The sequence below is a fragment of the Ammospiza nelsoni genome, chromosome 4, assembly GCF_027579445.1.
Source record: "Ammospiza nelsoni isolate bAmmNel1 chromosome 4, bAmmNel1.pri, whole genome shotgun sequence".
Lineage (NCBI taxonomy): Eukaryota > Metazoa > Chordata > Aves > Passeriformes > Passerellidae > Ammospiza > Ammospiza nelsoni.
In genome coordinates this window covers 6,244,115-6,267,123 of record NC_080636.1, presented here as the reverse complement: position 1 = coordinate 6,267,123, position 23,009 = coordinate 6,244,115, and the positions used below count along the sequence as shown (strand labels likewise).

The 23,009-nt window shown below is 46.8% G+C and overlaps 1 protein-coding gene across 1 annotated transcript; it reads right to left on the bottom strand.

Moving 5' to 3' along the window:
* Window positions 1-43: 43 nt before the first annotated feature.
* TEX261 (testis expressed 261) lies at window positions 44-19,677 on the bottom strand. Its single transcript, XM_059470161.1, has 6 exons — window positions 19,523-19,677; window positions 16,422-16,501; window positions 9,295-9,448; window positions 6,126-6,193; window positions 4,363-4,465; window positions 44-1,192 (listed from the first exon to the last, which is right to left on the bottom strand). Exons 1-6 carry the CDS (start codon window positions 19,590-19,592, stop codon window positions 1,077-1,079), a joined length of 591 nt encoding a protein of 196 aa, XP_059326144.1. The 5' UTR covers window positions 19,593-19,677; the 3' UTR covers window positions 44-1,076.
* Between the last annotated feature and the right edge of the window lie 3,332 nt (window positions 19,678-23,009).

The following is a 23,009-nucleotide window of genomic DNA, read 5'->3' as shown; positions in this document are numbered from 1 at the left end:
CCGGAAAAATCCCAATCCCAATAAAAACCCTCAAAACCCCAAGGAAAATCCAAGATTTTTCCACTTTATTCATCAATTTCTCTCATTCTTGGTGTTTCTGGGAATGTTTTTCCCAAATTTCCAGGAGTTTCATCCCAAATTTCCTTTTCCTGGTTAAATATTTATGGATTTGCACAATTTCTCTAAAATCTGATTCAGCTCCTGGAAATCCAGGCTGGAAAAATATGGAAAAAAATCCCAGGAAAATCGGGACTCAAAGGAATCAGGAATTCCTGATTTTCCTCATTCCCATCCTGGAATTTTCCAGCCAATCCAGAGGGGAAAAAAAAAAGAAAAAATCAACAAAAAATCCCAATCCAAGAGGTCTCAGAGCAAAATTCCAGTTTTTCCAAAGGAATTTTTTTTTGGGAATTACTCGAAAAATCTTCTGGATCGGGAATTCCCAAGCCTGGCTGGGGTGGGAATGGAAAATTCCAGAAAAAAATGGGAATTTTTTTGATGGGAAAGAAGAAATTTGCAGCTTCCTCAGAGGATTTTCACCCTTTGTAGAAAAGGAGGAAGGAAAAATCTGGGAATTCTCAACATTCCCCCTCGTCTGCAGGTCAGAAAAATCCGGAATTCTGGGAATTCCTTGGAAAACTGAGATTTCCATGGAAAATCCCTTCCCATCAACTCCTTCCCAAGGCTTTGCTGGAGGGAAAAATAGGAATTTTCAGGATTTAAACCACCCAAATCCTGATTTTTTTTTTGGGATCATTCCTTCTGGAAAAATATGGAATCCTCTGGATTTATCCCGATTTTTCCCATATTTTTTCTTTTAATTCATGGCTCTGTGGAACCCTCAGGAAAATCCAGGAGCAGCTTCCTCAGGGAACTGGGAAATTCCCCAAATCCCAAAAATTTTCCATGAAAACATTCCCAAGGAATCAGCAGGAAAAACCCCAAGCGTGGTCGGCACCTCCAGGAGTGTCCAAGTCTTTGAATTCCCAAAAAATTCCTAAAAAGTGGCAAAATTTGGGATATTCCGGCTGGGGATCTTCAGGATATTCCCAAATATTCCCAAATATTCCCGAATTTCAGTAAATTTTCTGCCTGCTGGGCAGGATGGCTTCCTTGATGAAGGAGAAAATCAGGAGAATCCCGGAGCGTTTCCCTCTTTTCCCCTTGGTGAAATAATTGGAGACGACGTCGTCTGCGGAAAACGGGCAACGGGATCAGAATTCCAGAGGGGAATTTGGGGAGATTTTGGGATTTTTGGGGAGTGGGATGGAATTCTCCAAGGAGTTGTGGTTGCTCCTGGATCCCACTGGGAATGTGGGGTTGGAGTTTTGGGGTTATCAGGGATGTCAAATTTATGGGGTACTCAGGAAGCCCCAATTCCATGGAATTCTCGGAGCTTTTGGGGGGCCCAGTGATCCCAAATTTTTTGGGATTCTTTGAAGCTTTGGGACCCCCAATTTCTGGGACATTCTGACCCCTAAAAATCCCAAAATTTTGGGAAATTCTGAGCCGACAGGAAGCCCCAGGAATCCCAAAATTTCTGGGATTCTTTGAGCCTTTGGGACCCCCAATTTCTGGGACATTCTGACCCCTAAAAATCCCAAAATTTTGGGAAATTCTGAGCCGACAGGAAGCCCCAGGAATCCCAAAATTTCTGGGATTCTTTGAGCCTTTGGGACCCCCAATTTCTGGGACATTCTGACCATTGGTGACCCCTAAAAATCCCAAAATTTTGGGACATTCTGAGCCTTTAGGAAGCCTCAGGAATCCCAAATTTCTCGGATTCTCCGAGATTCCAGGGACCCCCAGGGATCCCAAATTTTTGGGACATTTGGAGAATTTGGGGCACCCAGGAATCCCAAAATTTCTGGGGTTCTTTGAGCCTTTGGGACCTCCCATTTCTGGGATATTCTGAGCCTTTGGGGACCCCAAAAATCCCAAAATTTTTGGGACATTCTGAGCCTTTAAGAAGCTCCAGGAATCCCAAATTTCTGGGATTCTCTGAAGCCCTGTGGAGCACCCAAGGATCCCAAATTTCTGCGACATTTTGACCTTTGGTGACCCCTAAAAATCCCAAATGTTGGAATATTCTGAGCCCACAGGAAGCCTCAGGAATTCCAAATTTCTCGGATTCTCTGAGATTTCAGGGCACCCCAGGGATCCCAAATTTTTGGGACATTTGGAGAATTTGGGGCACCCAGGAATCCCAAAATTTCTGGGATTCTTTGAGCCTTTGGGACCTCCCATTCCTGGGACATTTTGACAACTTTGGTGACCCCCAAAAATCCCAGAATTTTGGGATATTCTGAGCCCACAGGAAGCCCCAGGAATACCAAATTTCTGGGATTCTCCAATGGCTCAAGAACCCCAAAAATCCCAAATTTCCACAGCATTGTCACACTTTATGCCCCCAAAAATCCCAAATTTCTGGGACATTCTGAGCGGGATCAAAACCGGACGAACTCAAAATCCTTTCCCATTCCCAATCCCAATCCCAACCCCATTCCCATTCCCATTCCCAATCCCAATCCCAACCCCATTCCCATTCCCAATCCCAATCCCAATCCCAACCCCATTCCCATTCCCAATCCCAATCCCAATCCCAATCCCAATCCCAATCCCAACCCCATTCCCAATCCCATTCCCAATCCCAATCCCAACCCCATTCCCATTCCCAATCCCATTCCCAATCCCAATCCCAACCCCATTCCCAATCCCAATCCCATTCCCAACCCCGTTCCCACCTCTGGGCTGCACCATGGAGTTCAATCCTTGGGATTCTCCAAGGGCTCAGGGATCCCCCCAAAATCCCAAATTTCTGGGACATTCCGGACCCTTGGGAAGCCCCAGGAATCCCACATTTCTGGGATTCTCTGAAGGCTCAGGAACCCCAAATTTCTGGGATTCTTCAAGGACCCCCAAAAATCCCAAATTTTCACGACATTGTCACCCTTGATGGCCCCAAAAATCCCAAATTCCTGTGATGTTCTGAGCAGGATCGAAACCAGACAAACTGAAAATCCTTTCCCACCCATTCCCAACCCCAATCCCATTTCCAACCCCATTCCCATTCCCAATCCCAACCCCAATCCCAATCCCAACCCCAACCCCAATCCCAACCCCAATCCCAATCCCAACCCCAATCCCAATCCCATTCCCAACCCCAATCCCAATCCCAATCCCAATCCCAATCCTAATCCTAATCCCATTCCCATTCCCATTCCCATTCCCATTCCCAATCCCAATCCCAATCCTAATCCTAATCCCATTCCCATTCCCATTCCCATTCCCATTCCCATTCCCAATCCCAATCCCAATCCTAATCCCATTCCCATTCCCATTCCCAATCCCAATCCCAATCCCATTCCCAACCCCGTTCCCACCTCTGGGCTGCCCCATGGAGTTCAATCCTTGGGATTCTCCAAGGGCTCAGGAACCCCAAATTTTTGGGACATTCTGAGCCCTTGGGGAACCTCAGGATTCCCAAATTTCTGGGATTCTCCAAGGGCTCAAGGACCCCCAAAAATCCCAGATTTCTGGGACGTTCTGACCCTTGATGTTCCAAAAAATCCCAAATTTCTGGGATTCTCTGAGGCCTTGGCACTCTCAATCCTTGGGATTCTCCAAAGGCTTAGGGACCTCAAAAATCCCAAATTTTCAGGATATTCTGAGCAGGATCAGAACTGGACAAGCATGAAATCCTTTCCCACCCATTCCCATTCCCATTCCCGACCCCAATCCCAATCCCAATCCCATTCCCATTCCCAATCCCATTCCCAATCCCATTCCCATTCCCATTCCCATTCCCAATCCCAATCCCAATCCCATTCCCATTCCCAATCCCATTCCCATTCCCATTCCCATTCCCGACCCCATTTCCATTCCCAATCCCAATCCCAATCCCATTCCCATTCCCAATCCCATTCCCATTCCCATTCCCATTCCCAATCCCAATCCCAATCCCATTCCCATTCCCATTCCCAATCCCATTCCCATTCCCATTCCCGACCCCAATCCCAATCCCATTCCCATTCCCATTACCAACCCCAATCCCAACCCCATTCCCATTCCCGACCCCATTTCCATTCCCAATCCCAATCCCATTCCCATTCCCATTCCCGTTCCCATTCCCAATCCCATTCCCAATCCCATTCCCAACCCCAATCCCATTCCCAACCCCATTCCCATTCCCATTCCCAACCCCATTCCCATTCCCAACCCCAATCCCAATCCCAATCCCAATCCCATTCCCAATCCCATTCCCAACCCCAATCCCAATCCCAATCCCATTCCCATTCCCAATCCCATTTCCATTCCCAATCCCATTCCCATTCCCATTCCCAATCCCAATCCCGTTCCCACCTCCGGGCTGCACGGTGGAGGGCAGGACGTTCTCCCCGGCCGACAGCGACACGAAGAAGGCGAAGGGAATCAACCACAGGCAGAAGGTGAAATAAGCCAGGACCTGCAGAATTCCCAAAATTCCAACCTGAATTCCCAAAATCCCAACCCAAAAACATCAAAATCCCAAGCCAAAAACCCCCAAATTCCAAGAAATCCTAAGGAAAAGCGCCCATCTCACCCCATTTTTTGGGGGGGCGAAAATTCTCCTTGAGGTGTTCCCAAATTTTTTAATCTTCCTTGAAAGAAGCCAGAATTCCCAGAATTCCAACCCAGAATTCCCAAAATTCCATGTGGAAATCCCAGAATTCCAACTCCAAAATCCCAAAATTCCATCTCAGCAATCCCAAAGTTCCAACCCAAAAATTCCAAGAATTGCCATGGAAAATTCTAAACCAGGACCTGCAGAAGTCCCAAAATTCCAGCTCGGAAACCCCAAAATTTGAACCCAAAACCCCCAAAATTCCAAAAATTCCTATGGAAAATTTCCAGCCAGGACCTGCAGAATTCCCTAAAATTCCAGCTTGGAAATCCCAAAATTCCAAGAATTCCTAAGGAAAAATTCCAACCAGAATTCTCAAAATTCCAGCTCAAAAATCCCAAAATTCCAACCCCAAACCCCGAAAATTCCAACCCAGAATTCCCAAAATTCCAAAAATTCCAATGGAATATTTCCAGCCAGGACCTGCAGAATTCCCTAAAATTCCAGCTCGGAAATCCCAAAATTCCAACCCAAAACCCCCAAAATTCCAAGAATTCCTATGGAAAAGTCCAACCAGAATTCCCAAAATTTCAGTTTGGAAATCTCAAAATTCCAACCCAAAAACCCCAAAATTCCAAGAATTCCCACGGAAAATTTCCATCTCACCCCTTTTTTTGTGGGATAAAAAAGTTTCCTCGAGGTGTTCCCAAATTTTTTGCTCTTCCTTGAAAGAAGCCAGAATTCCCAAAATTCCAACCCAGAATTCCCAAAATTCCAACCCAGAATTCCTAAATTTCCAGCTGGAAAATCCCAAAATTCCAAGCCCAAAACCCCAAAATTCCAAGAATTCCTATGGAAAATTTCCAGCCAGCACCTGCAGAATTCCCTAAAATTCCAGCCCGGAAATCCCAAAATTCCAACCCCAAAATTCCAAGAATTCCTATGGAAAATTTCCTCCTCACCCCCGATTTGTGGGATAAAAAAGTTCCCTTGAGGTGTTCCCAATTTTTTTGCTCTTCCTGGTTTTAAATTCCCAGATTTTAATTAAGGATTAATTTAATTAAGATTTTAATTAATTCAATTCAATCCATACAGAAAAAAGTATTGAAATTAATGAAAAAAAAAAAACAAAAATTCAGGGAAAAATTGGATTTTCCTCATTTTTAATGGAATTTTGGGATTTTTGTCATGGAATTCCCAATGGGAAAAGATTTGGGGTTAAATGGTTTAAAAAATGGAATTTCAATAATTAATTTCCTATTTCTCCTAAAATTTCCTAAATTTTTTCACATTTTAGGGATAAATTAAAACGAACATTCCACATTTCTAGAATTTCTTGGGAAAACCCCAAACCTGAAACTCCCAGGGAATTTCAGAACCTCAAGAAACCCAAAAAAAAAAAAAAAATTCCAAAAAAAAAAAATCCATTTTTATTTTGAAGAAATTCAGAGCTACCAACCCAAAAATTGGGATTTTTCCAATGGGGAAAATGGGGAAAATCCCAAAATTTTTGGGATCTTACCTCGGAGAAGAGGTAAAATTCCTCAGCAAAATATTGGAATGCCAGGTAGTGATTGACCACGACCAGAACTGTAGGAAAATCAGGGAAAACAACGGGATCAGAACATTCCAGAGGGAAAATCCCAAATTTTTGAGCCCTCCCGTTCCCAATCCCAAATCTGGAATTCTGCCCCAGCCTGAAACGTTTGGGAATTTTGAGGTGGGGGTGGAAATTTGGGGCATTTGGGGGATTTTTTAGGGGGGTTGGGGTGTTCAAGGATCCCAAATTTGGGGATCCCAAAGCTCAAAAAGTTCCCTCAAAATTGCCCCGAAAATTCCTTCAAAATTGCCCCAAAACTCCATCAAAATTCCCCCAAAAATTCCCAAAGAACCCCCAAAAAATCCCCAAAATCCCTAAAAATTCCCCCCAAAAATCCCCAATAATTCTCCCCAAATTCCTCCAAAATCCCCCCAAAAAATTTCCCCCAAAAATCCCCCAAAATCCCCAATAATTCTCCCCAAATTCCTCAAAAATCCCCCCAAAAATTCCCCCAAAAATTCCCAAAGAACCCCCAAAAAATCCCCAAAATCCCTAAAAATTCCCCCCAAAAATCCCCAATAATTCTCCCCAAATTCCTCCAAAATCCCCCCAAAAAATTTCCCCCAAAAATTCCCTCAAAATTGCCCCAAAACTCCATCAAAATTCCCCCAAAAATTCCCAAAGAACCCCCAAAAAATCCCCTCCAAAAATCCCCAATAATTCTCCCCAAATTCCTCCAAAATCCCCCCAAAAAATTTCCCCCAAAAATCCCCCAAAATCCCCAATAATTCTCCCCAAATTCCTCAAAAATCCCCCCAAAAATCCCCAAAAATTCTCCCCAAATTCCTCAAAAATCCCCCCAAAAATTTCCCCCAAAAATCCCCCAAAATCCCCAATAATTCTCCCCAAATTCCTCAAAAATCCCCCCAAAAATTCCCCCAAAAATTCCCAAAGAACCCCCAAAAAATCCCCAAATATCCCTAAAAATTCCCCCCAAAAATCCCCAAAAATTCTCCCCAAATTCCTCAAAAATCCCCCCAAAAACCCCAATAATTATCCCCAAATTCCTCAAAACCCCCCAAAATCCCCAAAAATTCTCCCCAAATTCCTCAAAAATCCCCCCAAAAATTCCCCCAAAAATTCCCAAAGAACCCCCAAAAAATCCCCAAATATCCCTAAAAATTCCCCCCAAAAATCCCCAAAAATCCCCCCAAAAATTCCCCCAAAAACCCCAATAATTATCCCCAAATTCCTCAAAAATCCCCCAAAATCCCCAAAAATTCTCCCCAAATTCCTCAAAAATTCCCCCAAAAATCCCCCCAAAAATTCCCAAAGAACCCCCAAAAAATCCCCAAAATCCCTAAAAATTCCCCCCAAAAATCCCCAATAATTCTCCCCAAATTCCTCAAAAATCCCCCCAAAAAATTTCCCCCAAAAGAATTTCCCCAAAATTCCAAGAAGTTCCCCAAATTTTCACCAAAATCCCCAAAGATCCTCCCAAATATCCTCCCAGAATTCCCCAATAATTCTCTCAAAATTCCTCTGAAAATCCTCAAAAAATCTTCAAAAAATCAGCAAAAACTCCCCCAAAAACTCCCCCTAAATTCTCCAAAAGATTCCCAAAGATCTGCAAAAAAGTCCCAATAAATCCCTGAAAATTATCCAAAAAAACCCTAAAAAAATTCTCAAAAAAATCACCAAACTCCCCCCCAAAACTTCTGAAAGAAAAACCCCAAAATTCCCCGATAAAATTACAAAAAAACCCAAAAATAAAAAAATATTTTAAAAATCACCAAAAATTCACAAAAAATTACCCAAAAATTACTGAAAAAATCCCTAAAAATATAAAAAAAAATTCCCCAAAAACTCCCAAATATCCTCTAAAAAATCCCCAAAAATCTAAAAAAACTCCAAAAAATTCCCTGCAAATCCTCAAAAAATTCCTAAAAAAATCACAAAAATCCTCCAAAAAAAATCAGCAAAAAACTCAAAAACAATCACTGAAAAATATCCAAGAATTTCCTCAAAAAATAAAAAAAAATCTTGAAAAAATCAAAAGAAAATCCCCAAAAAATCCCAAAAAATCCCAAATAATTCCCCAAAACCCAAAGTTGATGTCAGAGTGCAGGAGAGGAGGAAGTTGGAGGAGCTGGGCTGCAGGCAGGGGAAGAACCCCAAATTCTGGCACATTCTGAGCTTTTTGGGGCACTTCAAGAATCCCAAAAATTCCCCAAAAAATCCTGTAAAATTTCCCCAAAAATCCCCAAAAAAATCCCCAATAATTCTCTCCAAAATTCCCTCCAAAAATCACCAAAAAATCCCAAAAAAACCCCAAAAAATCCCCAAAAAATCCCAAAAAATCCCATTTAAACCCCAAAAAATACCCAAAAAAATCCCAAAAAATTCCCAAAAAATCTGAAATAATTCCAAGCTGATGTCAGAGCGCAGGAGAGGAGGAAGTTGGAGGAGCCGGGCTGGGGGCAGGGGAAGCTCTGCAGCAGCCCCACGTACACCGGGTACCCCAAATTCTGGCACATTCTGAGCTTTTTGCGGGGTCTTAGAGAATCCCAAAAATTCCCCAAAAAATCCTGTAAAATTTCCCCAAAAAATCCAAAACAATTCCCACCAAAAATCCCTAATAATTCTCTCCAAAAATCACCGAAAAATCACCGAAAAATCCCATTTAAATCCCAAAAAATCCCCAAAAAATCCCCAAAAATCCCCAAAAAATCCCCAAAAAATCCTCAAAAAAAATCCCAAAAAAATCCCAAAAAATTCTTAAAGGCCTGTGGTGGTTGCTGACCGCAGGAGAGGAGGAAGTTGGAGGAGCCGGGCTGGGGGCAGGGGAAGCTCTGCAGCAGCCCCAGCCACACCAGGTACCCCAAATTCTGGCACATTCTGAGCTTTTTGCGGGGTCTTAGAGAATCCCAAAAATTCCCCAAAAATTCCCCAAAAAATCCTGTAAAATTTCCCCAAAAAATCCAAAACAATTCCCTCCAAAAATCACCGAAAAATCCCTAAAAAAACCTAAAAAAATCCCAAAAAAATCCCAAAAAATCCCATTTAAACCCAAAAAAATCCCCAAAAAATCCCCAAAAAAATCCCAAAAAAATTCCCAAAAAATTCTTAAAGGCCTGTGGTGGTTGCTGACCGCAGGAGAGCAGGAAGTTGGAGGAGCCGGGCTGCAGGCAGGGGAAGCTCTGCAGCAGCCCCAGCCACACCAGGTTGCTGAAGAGCCCCGTGGCCACCAGGAGCGCCGGGAAGTGCTCGAACAGGAACAGCCCCAGGTGAACGGCGGAGGAGAACTGGGGGAGAAATGGGGGAATAAATATGGGAAATGTGGGGATAAATATGGGAATAAATGTGGGGATAAATATGGGAAATGTGGGGATAAATGTGGGGATAAATATGGGAAATGTGGGAATAAATATGGGAATAAATGTGGGGATAAATGTGGGAAATGTGGGAAATAAATATGGGAAATAAATGTGGGGATAAATGTGGGAAATAAATATGGGAATAAATGTGGGAAATGTGGGAATAAATGTGGGAATAAATGTGGGGATAAATGTGGGAAATGTGGGAATAAATGTGGGGATAAATGTGGGATAAATGTGGGATAAATGTGGGGATAAATGTGGGAATAAATATGGGAATAAATGTGGGAAATGTGGGAATAAATATGGGAATAAATGTGGGAATAAATGTGGGAAATAAATGTGGGATAAATGTGGGAATAAATGTGGGAAATGTGGGAATAAATATGGGAAATAAATGTGGGGATAAATGTGGGAAATGTGGGAATAAATGTGGGAATAAATGTGGGATAAATGTGGGGATAAATGTGGGGATAAATGTGGGAAATTTGGGAATAAATATAGGAATAAATGTGGGAATAAATATGGAAATAAATAAGGGAATAAATAAGGGAATAAATATGGGAATAAATATGCGAAATATATATGGGAAATATATATGGGAAATCAATGTGGGAAATAAATATGGGAATTAATGTGGGAAATGTGGGGATAAATGTGGGGATAAATGTGGGGATAAATATGGGAAATGTGGGAATAAATATGGGAATAAATGTGGGGATAAATGTGGGAAATGTGGGGAATAAATGTGGGAAATAAATGTGAGGATAAATGTGGGGATAAATTAAATGTGGGAATAAATGTGGGGATAAATGTGGGAAATAAATATGGGAATAAATGTGGGAAATGTGGGAATAAATGTGGGAATAAATGTGGGAATAAATGTGGGAATAAATGTGGGGAGAAATGTGGGAAATGTGGGAAATAAATGTGGGAATAAATGTGGGATAAATGTGGGAAATGTGGGAATAAATATGGGAATAAATGTGGGAATAAATATGGAAATAAATATGGAAATAAATAAGGGAATAAATATGGGAAATAAATATGGGAATAAATGTGGGGAATAAATGTGGGAAATATATATGGGAAATAAATGTGGGGATAAATGTGGGAATAAATGTGGGAAATAAATATGGAAATAAATATGGGAATAAATATGGGAAATAAATATGGGAATAAATGTGGGGAATAAATATGGGAAATGTGGGAATAAATATGGGAAATAAATGTGGGATAAATGTGAGAATAAATGTGGGAATAAATGTGAGAATAAATGTGGGAATAAATGTGGGATAAATGTGGGGATAAATGTGGGAATAAATATGGGAATAAATGTGGGAAATGTGGGAAATAAATGTGGGAATAAATGTGGGAAATAAATATGGGAATTAATGTGGGAAATGTGGGAATAAATGTGGGAATAAATGTGGGGATAAATGTGGGAATAAATGTGGGAATAAATGTGGGGATAAATGTGGGAAATAAATATGGGAATAAATGTGGGAATAAATGTGGGAATAAATGTGGGGATAAATGTGGGAAATGTGGGAATAAATATGGGAATAAATGTGGGATAAATGTGGGAAATAAATATGGGAAATCATTATGAGAAATAAATGTGGGAATTAATGTGGGAAATAAATGTGGGAATAAATGTGGGGATAAATGTGGGAAATGTGGGGATAAATGAGGGAATAAATGTGGGGATAAATTAAATGTGGGAATAAATGTGGGAAATTTGGGAATAAATATAGGAATAAATGTGGGAATAAATATGGAAATAAATAAGGGAATAAATATGGGAAATAAATATGGGAAATAATGTGGGGATAAATGTGGGGAATAAATGTGGGAATAAATATGGAAATATATATGGGAAATATATATGGGAAATCAATGTGGGAAATAAATATGGGAATAAATGTGGGGAATAAATATGGGAAATGTGGGAATAAATATGGGAATAAATGTGGGATAAATGTGGGGATAAATGTGGGATAAATGTGGGAATAAATGTGGGAAATTTGGGAATAAATATAGGAATAAATGTGGGAATAAATATGGGAATAAATAAGGGAATAAATATGGGAATAAATATGGGAATAAATGTGGGGAATAAATGTGGGAAATATATATGGGAAATAAATGTGGGGATAAATGTGGGAATAAATGTGGGAAATAAATATGGGAATAAATGTGGGGAATAAATATGGGAAATGTGGGAATAAATATGGGAATAAATGTGGGATAAATGTGGGAATAAATGTGGGAAATGTGGGAAATAAATATGGGAAATAAATGTGGGAAATAAATGCGGGAATAAATGTGGGAAATAAAAATGGGGAATAAATGTGGGAATAAATATGGGAATAAATATGGGAATAAATGTGGGGATAAATGTGGGAATAAATGTGGGAATAAATATGGGAATAAATGTGGGAATAAATGTGGAAATAAATATGGGAAATGTGGGAAATGTGGGGTTAGGGGGGGAAAATGGGGAAAAAAGGGGAAAATTAGGGGGAAAATGGGGAAAAATAGGAAGAAACAGGAATGGGGGAAATGGGAAATATGGGAAAAATGGGATTAGGGGGAAATGGGATTAGTGGGGAATGGGGGAAAATGGGGAAAAAGGGGAAAAATGGGGGGAAAAGGGGAAAATTGGGGAAAAATGGGGGTAAAAATTAGGGGGAAAAATGGGGAAAAAATAGGAAAAACAGGAATGGGGGAAAATGGGATTGGGGGAAATGGGGGGGAAATAGGGAAAAAAAGGAAAAAAGGGGGTAATGGGGAAAAATTAGGGGGAAAAATGGGGAAAAATGGGGGGAAAAAAGGGAAAATGGGAAAAATTAGGGGGAAAATTGGGAAAAAGGGGGAAAAGGGGGGAAAATGGGGAAAATGATAATAATGAGAAAAAATGGGATTAGTGGAGAATGGGGGAAAATTAGGAAAAATGGGGGGAAAATAGGAAATATGGGGGAAAATGTGAAAAATGGGAAAAAATGGGAAAAATGGGGGAAAATGGGAAAATGGGGAAAAATTGGAATAATGGAGTTGGGGGAATGGGAATAGTGGGGAAAATGGGGAAAAATAGGAAAAATGGGGGGAAAATGGGATTAGGGGGAAAATGGTGAAAAATTGGGGAAAAATTAGGAAAAAATGGGGAAATGGGATTAGAGGGGAAATGGGAAAAATGGGAAAAATGGGAAAAATGGGATTGGGGGAAAATGGGGAAATGGGGGTGAAATGGGGAAAATATAGAAAATAAAATGGGGGGGAATGGGAAATATGGGAAAATGGGACTAGAGGGGAAAAAATGGGAAAAATGGGGGAAAATTAGGGAAAAAATGGGGGAAAATTGGAGAAAAATGGGAGAAAAATGGGAAATATGGGGAAATGGGATGAGAGGGGAAAAATGAGAAATTAGTGGGGATTAGTGGGGAAAATGGGGGGGAAGGAAAAAATGGGAAGAATGGGGGGAAAGATGGGGAAAAATAGGGAAAAAAGGGGGAAATGGGGAAGAAAAAGAGGGAAATAATGGGAAAAAACATGGGGGAAATGCAAAAAAAAAGGAGGAAATAATGGGGAAAAAAGGGGAAGAATGGGCAGGAAAGGTGGGGCAAAATGAGGGGAAAATGAGGGAAAAACAGGGGAAAAAAAGGGGAAAAAAGGGGAAAGGAGAAATGGGGATAAAGGGAGAAAAAAGGGAAAAAAACCAAGGAAAAAAACAGAGAAAATGGGGAAAAGCAGAGGGAAATAAACAGGAGAAGAGAAAAGTGAAAATGGAATAAAAAGAAGGAAATAATTGGAAAAAGGGTGAAAAATGGGGAAAAAACAGAAAATAAAAGGGAGAAATAGGAGGGAAAAATTGGAGGGGAATGGGGAATAAAATGGAGAAAAAGGGAAAAAAACAAAGAAAAAAAATGTAAAAATGGGAAAAATATGGGGAAAAAACCAGGGGGAAATGGGAAAAAAGGGGGGAAATGGAAAATAAGAGAGAAAGGATGGGGAAAAACAGAAAAAAAAAGGGAAAAACAGGAGGAAAATGGGGGGAAAATGAGAAAAAATTGGAAAAAAAAAAGGGGAAAATGGGAAATAAAGAGAGAAATAATGGGGAAAAAACAGGGGGAAAGGGGAGAGGAGAAATGGGGATAAAGGGAGAAAAAAGGGGAAAAAAACAAGGAAAAAACCAGAGAAAATGGGGAAAAACAGAGGGAAATGAACAGAAAAGTGAAAATGGGAAAAAAAGAAGGAAATAATTGGGAAAAGGTGGGAGAAAATGGGGAAAAAACAGAAAATAAAAGGGGAAAATGGGGGGGATGGGGGAGAAAATGGAGAAAAAGGGGAAAAAGGGAAAAATCAAGGGGAAAAATTTGGGGAAAAAAGGGGGGAAATGGGAAATAAGAGAGAAAGGATGGGGAAAAACAGAAAAAAAAAAGGGAAAAACAGGAGGAAAATGGGGGGGAAATGAGAAAAAATTGGAAAAAAAAAAGGGGAAAATGGGAAATAAAGAGGGAAATAATGGGGAAAAACGGGAAAAAGGGAAGAAAATGGGGGAAAATTGAAAAAAAAGAGAAATAATGAGAAAAAAGATGGGGAGAGAAAGGGGAAAAACAGAAAAAAGGGAAATGGGGAAAATAAAAATAATTGGGAAAAAGATGGGGGAAATTGGGAAAATGGGAAAAAAACAGGAAAAAAGGGAAAAGAAGAGGAAAAAGTGCAAGGGGGGGAGGAAATGGGAAAGAGGGAAAATGGGGAAAAGGGAAATTGGGGAAAACATGGGGGGAATGGGGAAAAAATGGGGAAATGAGAAAAAATGAGAAAAATGGGGAAAATGAGAAAAATGGGGAAAAATGGGGAAAAATGAGAAAAAATGAGAAAAATGGGGGGAAATGGGGAAAAATGGGGAGAAAAACGGGGGGAAAAAGGGAAATAATGGGAAAAGGGATGGGGAAATGGGGATAAAATGGGAATTTGGGGTTTTGGGGTTTGGGGTTTCTGGGGTTTGGGGTTTCCCAGGGATTTGGGGTTTCTGGGATTTGGGGTTTTGTGGTTTCTGGGATTTGGGGTATCTGGGGTTTGGGGTTTTGGGGTTTCTGGGATTTAGGGTTTCCCAGGGATTTGGGGTTTCCAGGGTTTGTGGTTTGTGCGGTTTGGGGTTTTGGGGTTTGTGGGGTTTGTGGTTCCCAGGGATTTGGGGTTTCTGGGGTTTGGGGTATCTGGGATTTGGGGGTTTGGGGTTTCTGGGGTTTGGGGTTTGTGGGGTTTGGGGTCTCTGGGATTTAGGGTTTCCCAGGGATTTGGGGTTTCTGGGATTTGGGGTTTCTGGGGTTTGGGGTTTTGGGGTTTGTGGGGTTTGTGGTTCCCAGGGATTTGGGGTTTCTGGGATTTGGGGTTTCTGGGATTTAGGGTTTCCCAGGGATTTGGGGTTTCTGGGGTTTGTGGTTTGTGGGGTTTGGGGATTGTGGGGTTTGGGATTTCTGGGATTTGGGGTTTCTGGGGTTTGGGATTTCTGGTGTTTCAGGTTCCCAGGGATTTGGGGGATCTGGGGTTTGTGGTTTCTGGGATTTGGGGTATCTGGGATTTGGGGTTTTGGAATTTCTGGGATTTGTGGTTCCCAGGGATTTGGGGTATCTGGGATTTGGGGTTTTGGGGTTCCCAGGGATTTGGGGTTTCCCCAGGATTTGTGGTTTCTGGGGTTTGGGGTTTCTGGGATTTAGGATTTCCCAGGGATTTGGGGTTTCTGGGATTTGGGTTTTTGGGGTTTCCAGGATTTGGGGTTTCCAGGTTTTCGGGTTTCTGGGATTTAGGGTTTCCCAGGGATTTGGGGTTTCTGGGATTTGGGGTTTTGGGGTTCCCGGGGATTTGGGGGATCTGGGATTTGGGGTTTCCAGGGGATTTGGTGGTTTTGGCATTTGGGGTATCTGGGATTTGGGGCTTTGGAGTTTCTGGGATTTGTGGTTTCCCCGGGATTTGGGGTTTCTGGGGGTTTGGGGTTTCTGGGGTTTCTGGGATTTGGGGTATTTGTGGTTTCTGGGGTTTGGGGTTTCCGGGATTTTGGGTTTCTGGGATTTCCAGGATTTGGGGTTTCTGGGATTTGGGATTTCTGGGATTTTGGGTTTCTGGGGTTTGGGGTTTCCAGGGGATTTGGGGTTTCCAGAGAATTTGGGGTTTCTGGAATTTGGGGTTTTTTACATTTGAGATATCTGGGATTTGGGATTTTGGAGTTTCTGGGATTTGTGGTTCCCAGGGATTTGGGGTTTCCAGGATTTGGGGTTTCTGGGATTTGGGGTTTCCCCGGGATTTGGGGTTTATGGGATTTGGGGTTTCCAGGGGATTTGGGGTTTATGGGATTTGGGGTTTCTGGAATTTGGGGTTTCCAGGGCATTTGGGGTATCTGGGATTTGAGGTTTTGTGGTTTCTGGGATTTGGGGTTTCAAGGGGATTTATGGTTTCTGAGCTTTGGGGTTCCCAGGGATTTGGGGCTTTCCAAGGGTTTGGGGTTTATGGGGTTTCCGAGGTTTCCCGGGCATTTGAGGTTTCTGGGATTTGGGGTTTGTGGGGTTTGGGGGATCTGGGCTTTGGGGTATTTGGGGTTTGTGGGGTTTGGGATTTCCAGGATTTGGGGTTTGGGGTTTGTGGGGTTTGGGGGATCTGGCTTTGGGGTTTGGGGTATTTGGGGTTTGTGGGGTTTGGGGTTTGTGGGGTTTGGGGGATCTGGGCTTTGGAGTATTTGGGGTTTGGGGTTTTGGGATTTCTGGGCTTTGGGGTTTGGGGTATTTGGGGTTTGGGGGATCTGGCTTTGGGGTTTGGGGTTTGTGGGGTTTGGGGGATCTGGTTTTGGGGTATTTGGGGTGTTTGGGGTGTGGGGGATCTGGCTTTGGGGTGCAGCACTCACCCAGATCATGCCTTTGATGATCCTCCTGGTGGCCACCGTGTACTCCTCGATCAGCTCCGCCAGGTAATAGAGCCCGGCCGCTGCGGGGACAGCGGGGACACCATGGCACGGGGACAGCGGGGACACCATGGCACCAGGACAGCGGGGACACCATGGCACCGGGACAGCGGGGACACCCATGGCACCGGGACAGCAGGGACACCATGGCACCGGGGACAGCGGGGACACCCATGGCACGGGGACAGCGGGGACACCATGGCACGGGGACAGCAGGGACACCATGGCACCGGGGACAGCGGGGACACCCATGGCACCAGGGACACCATGGGGACACCCATGGCACCGGGGACAGCGGGGACAGCGGGGACACCATGGGGACACCCATGGCACCGGGGACAGCAGGGACACCCATGGCACCGGGGACACCCATGGCACTGGGGACACCATGGGGACACCAGGGACACCCATGGCACCAGGGACACCCATGGCACCGGGGACACCGGGGACACCATGGGGACACCGGGGACACCCATGGCACCGGGGACAGCAGGGACACCACAGGGACACCGATGGCACCGGGGACACCATGGGGACACCAGGGACACCGATGGCACCACAGACACCAGGGACACCGATGGCACCGGGGAGACTGATGGCACCAATGGCACCAGGGACACCAATGGCACTGATGGCACTGGGGACAGCACAGGGACACCAATGGCACCAAGGGCACCAGGGACACCAATGGCACTGGGGACACTGATGGCACTAGGGACACCAATGGCACCAATGGCACGAGGGACACTGATGGCACCAATGGCACCGGGGACACCAATGGCACTGGGGACAGCATAGGGACACCAATGGCTTCAGGGACACCAATGGCACCAATGGCACGAGGGACACTGATGGCACCAATGGCACCGGGGACACCGATGGCACTGGGGACAGCACAGGGACACCGATGGCACCGGGGACACCGATGGCACCAATGGCACCGGGGACACCCCGGGGGTGGCACCGGCCCTTTGGGGACAGCCAGGGAGTCCCAAACTCGGGGCTGTGGGAGCCCAAAGGTCAGGGAGAGCTGGGAGCCCAAACCTTGGGGACACCAAGAGACTCCCGGGCTTGGGGACACCCTGAGGACACAGGGACACCCAGGGACCCCAAATCCTTGGGACACTCTGAGGGCTTGGGGACACTCAGGGATTTGGGATCCCTGAGTTGGGGACAATTTAGGGCCTTGGGGACACCCAGGGACCCCCAATGCTGAGGACACTCTGAGAGCCTTGGGGACACCAAAGGATCCCAAATCCCCGGGACACTCTGACGGTTTGGGGACACCCAGGGACCCCAAGTCTTGGGGACACTCTGACGGTTTGGGGACACCCAGGGACCCCAAGTCTTGGGCACATTCTGAGGACTTGGGGACACCCAGGGACCCCAAGTCTTGGGGACATCCTGAGGCTCTGGGGACACCCAGGGAACTCCAGTCCCTGTGCTGATTTAAGGCCTTGGGGACACCCAGGGACCCCAAATCTTGGGGACACCCTGAGGGCTCGAGGACACTCAGACACCCCAAATCCCTGGGACACTCTGAGCGTTTGGGGACACCCAGGGACCCCCAACCTTGGGGACACTCTGAGGGCTTGGGGACATCCAGGGACCCCAAATGTCAAGGACTTTTTGAGCTCTTAGGGACACTCAGGGACCCCAAAACTTGGGGACATTCTGACAGCTCAGGGACACTCAGGGACCTCCAATCTTGGGGACACTCTGAGGGCCCGGGGACACCCAGAGACCCCAAATCTCAGGGACATCCTGAACACTTGGGGACACCCAGGGACCCCAAATCTTGGGGACACTCTGAGCCCTCGGGGACACTCAAGGATCCCAAACCTCAGGGACAATTTAAGGGCTTGGGGACACCCAGGGACCTCAAATGTTGGGGACACTCTGAGGGTTTGGGGACACACAGACACCCCAGATCTTGGGGACACTCAGAGCCCTCATGGACACCTAAAGACCCCAAACCCTTGGGACAATTTAAGGCCTTGGGGACACCAAGGGACCCCAAATCTCGGGGACAATTTAAGGCCTTGGGGACACCAAAGGATCCCAAATCCTTGGGACACTCTGAGGTTTTGGGGACACTCAGGGACCTCCAATCTTGGGGACACACTGAGGGTTTGGGGACACCCAGAGACCCCAAATCTCAGGGACATCCTGAAGACATGGGGACACCCAGGGACCCCAAATCTTGGGGACACTCTGAGAGCTCGGGGACACTCAAGGATCCCAAACCTCAGGGACAATTTAAGGGCTTGGGGACACCCAGGGACCTCCAGTCTCGGGGACATTCTGAAGATTTGGGGACACCCAGAGACGACAAATCCTGGGGACACTCTGAGCTCTTGGGGACACCCAGGGACCCCAAATCTTGGGGACACTCCGATCCCTCGAGGACACTTAAGGATCCCAAATCTCGGGGACACTCTGAGGGTTTAGGGACACTCAGAGACGTCCAGGCTTGGGGACAATTTAAGGCCTTGGGGACACCCAGGGACCCCAAATCTTGGCGACACTCTGAGAGCTCGGGGACACCCAGAGACCCCAAATCCCGGGGACAATTTAAGGCCTTGGGGACACCCATGGACCGCCAGTCTTGGGGACATTCTGAGGGTTTGGGGACACCCAGGGACCCCCAAATCTCAGGGACCTTCTGAGGGCTTGGGGACACGCGGGGACCCCAAATGTCGGGGACACCCTGAGGGCTGGAGAACACATAGGGACCCCAAATCTTGGGACTTTCTGGGGGTTTGGGGACACCCAGGGACCCCAAATGTCGGGGACACCCTGAGGGCTTAGGGACACTTAGAGACGTCCAGGCTTGGGGACACTTTGAGTCCTTGGGGACACAAAGGGACCCCAAATCTCGGGGACAATTTAAGGCCTTGGGGACACCCAGGGACCCAAAGTCGGGGCCCCTCCGATCCCTCGCTGTCCCCGCCTCCCCCGGTTCTCCCCTCCCCTCCCCCGCCATATCGCGACACTGCCGGACCGGGCCCAATCCCTTCGCGCAGCCCCCGGGGCGCTCTCACCGATGGCCAAGGTGACAAAGGCCACCTGCACGAGCAGGGACAGCCAGCTGAGCACGTACATGAACCACATGGCGGGGCCGGGCCGCTGCCGGGGCCGCTGCTCCCGGGGCCGCTGCCGGGGCCGCTCCCGCTCCGCGCCCGCCGCCGGAACCAGCGAGAGGCGGCACCGGAACCAACGAGACGCGAGGGGAGGGAGCGCCCAGAGCGCCCAGAGCGCCCCCTGGCGGCTCGGAGGACTCGCGCGGCCTAATGGGAATGGGGGACCCCAAAGGAGAAAGGGGACCCCAAAACGTGCGGGGGGACCCCAAAACGTGCGGGGGGACCCCAAAAGGGTTCGGGGGGATCTGAAGTCGGAGAAAAGGCTTCTCAAAATATGCAGGAGGCGGGAAATTCCCAAAATGTGCAAGGACCCCCCAAAACACAGGGAGGGACCCCAAAACACAGGGAGGGACCCCAAAACACAGGGAGGGACCCCTGATCTGTGGGGGACCCCACAAAATATGCGGGGACCCCTGAAGTGTGAAGGAAAACCTGAAAAAGGGGACCCCAAAATGAACAGAGACCCCAAAACACGGGAGGGACCCTAAAAGGGTTCGGGGGGTCCTCAAAATGTCGCAGGGACCCCAAAACACGAGGAGAGCCCCGAAAATTTGCAGGGACCCCAAAAGTATGAAGGAAACCCTGAAAAGGGGGGTCCTAAAATGTACAGGGAACCCAAAAATACAGGGACCCCCAAATCACGGGAGGGACCCCAAAACTCTGAACGGACCCCGAAAATGTGCGGGGACCCCAAAATACGGCAGGGACCCCAAAATGTGCAGGGACCCCAAAACACAGGGAGGGACCCCAAAAGTATGAAAGAAACCCTAAAAAAGGGACCCTAAAATGTACAGGGACCCCAAAATTTTGAGGGACCCCAAAAGGGTGCGGGGGGACCCCAAAACACGAGGACAGCCCCGAAAATGTGCGGGGACCCCAAAATACCGGGACGGACCCCACAATGTGCAGGGACCCCCAAAGTGTGAGGCAAACCCTAAAAAGGGGACCCTAAAATTTACAGGGACCCCAAAATGTGCAGGGACCCCAAAACACAGCGGGAACCCCTGATCTGTACAGGGACCCACCCCAAAACTGCGCAGGGACCCCCAAAAATCTACAGGGACGCCCCCAAATTATGAAGGAAACCCCAAAATACTCAAGGACCCCCCCCCAAAAAATTACACGGACCCCAAAATGTACAGGGACCCCAAAACACGGCAGAGACCCCGATCTGTAGGGGACCCCAAAAAAACAGGGACTCAAAGGGGTGCAAGGACCCCCAAAACCCCACAGAGACCCCAAAGCACAGGGGGACACCCCAAAAGTGTGTAGGGACCCCAAAAACCATTTAGGGACCCCAAAAACCCCTCTGGGCTGGACTGGGACGGGTTGGGGGTTTTGGGGTGCCGGGGGGTTCCTTTTGGGGTGCTCTGGGGTCTCGTTTTGGGGTCTCGATTTGGGGTTTTGGGGGGTTCATTTTGGGGTGCTGTGGGTTCACTTTGGGGTCTCGATTTGGGGTTTTGGGGGGTTCATTTTGGGGTCTCGTTGTGGGGTTTTGGGGGGTTCACTTTGGGGTGCGGGGGGCTCATTTTGGGGTCTCGTTTTGGGGTCCTGGAGGGCTCATTTTGGGGTCCGGGGTTTCGTTTTGGGGTGGTGCAGATTCATTTTGGGGTCCTGAGCTCATTTTGGGGTCCGGGGGTTCGTTTTTGGGGTTTTGGGGGGTTCATTTTGGGGTGCTGTGGGTTCACTTTGGGGTCTCGATTTGGGGTTTTGGGGGGTTCATTTTGGGGTCTCGATTTGGGGTTTTGGAGGGTTCATTTTGGGGTCTCGTTGTGGGGTTTTGGGGGGCTCATTTTGGGGTCCAGGCCGGTTTCATTTTGGGGTGTCGTTTTGGGGTTTTGGGGGGTTCATTTTGGGGTGTCATTTTAGGGTTTTGGGGGGTTCATTTTGGGGTGTCGTTTTGGGGTTTTGGGGGATTCATTTTGGGGTGTCATTTTAGGGTTTTGGGGGGTTCATTTTGGGGTGTCATTTTGGGGTTTTGGGGGGTTCATTTTGGGGTGTCATTTTAGGGTTTTGGGGGGTTCATTTTGGGGTGCGGGGGGCTCATTTTGGGGTCTCGTTTTGGGGTCCTGGAGGGCTCATTTTGGGGTCCGGGGTTTCGTTTTGGGGTGGTGCAGATTCATTTTGGGGTCCTGAGCTCATTTTGGGGTCCGGGGTTTGGTTTTGGGGTGCTGTGGGTTCATTATGGGGTCCTGAACTTATTTGGAGGTCCGGGGGTTCGTTTTTGGGGTGTTGGGGTGCTCATTTTGGGGTCTCATTTTGGGGTCCAGGGAGGTCGTTTTGGGGTGCTCCAGCGTTCGTTTTGGGGGTCTCATTTTGGGGTTCTGGATGGCTCATTTTGGGGTGCGGGGGTTCGTTTTTGGGGTGTTGGGGGGCTCATTTTAGGGTCTCGTTTTGGGGTCCGGGGTGCTCATTTTGGGGTTTCGTTTCAGGGGTCCTGAAGGTTCATTTTGGGGTCTCATTTTGGGGTGCTGTGGGGTTCGTTTTGGGGTCCTGAAGGGCTCTTTTTGGGGTGCTGGATGTTTCATTTTGGGGTCCCGAGCTCATTTTAGGACTTTTGGGGGGTTCGTTTTGGGGTTCTGGGGGCTCATTTTGGGATCCAGGGTCGTTTCATTTTGGGGTCTCTTTTTGGGGTCCTGGAGGGCTCATTTTGGGGTGCGGGGTTTCGTTTTGGGGTGGTGCAGATTCATTTTGGGCTGTTGGGGTGCTCATTTTAGGGTCTCGTTTTGGGGTCCTGGGGGGCTCTTTTTGGGGTGCTGGATGTTTCATTTTGGGGTCCCCGAGCTCATTTTAGAACTTTTGGGGGGTTCGTTTTGGGGTGTGGGGCTGGCCTCATTTATGGGGTCCTGGGGGGTTCATTTTGGGGTGCGGGGTGCTCACTTTGGGGTCTCGTTTCAGGGCTCCTGAAGGTTCATTTTGGGGTCTCATTTTGGGGTCCAAGGGGGTCGTTTTGGGGTGCCGTGGGGTGCTTATTTTGGGGTCTCGTTTTAGGGTCCTCGGGGGTCCCTTTGGGGTGCTGGGGGTTCATTTTAGGGGTCCGGGGTTATTTCATTTTGGGGTGGTCATTTTAGGGTTCTGGATGTTTCGCTTTGGGGTCCTGAGCTCATTTTAGGGGTGCTCGTTCTGGGGTTTGGGATTTCGGGGTGCTCGTTTAGGGGCGCTGTGGGGCTCGTTTTGGGGTCTCAGTTTTAGGGGTGCTGTGGGTTCATTTTGGGGTGCTGGGGGGGTTCTGGGGTCTCCTTTTAGGGTTCTCGGGGACCTCCTCTTGGGGTGGTGTGGGTTCATTTTGGGGTCCTGCGGGCTCATTTTAGGGGTGCTCGTTCTGGGGTTTGGGGTTTCGGGGTGCTTATTTTGGGGTGCTGTGGGTTCATTTTGGGGTTCTGCGGGC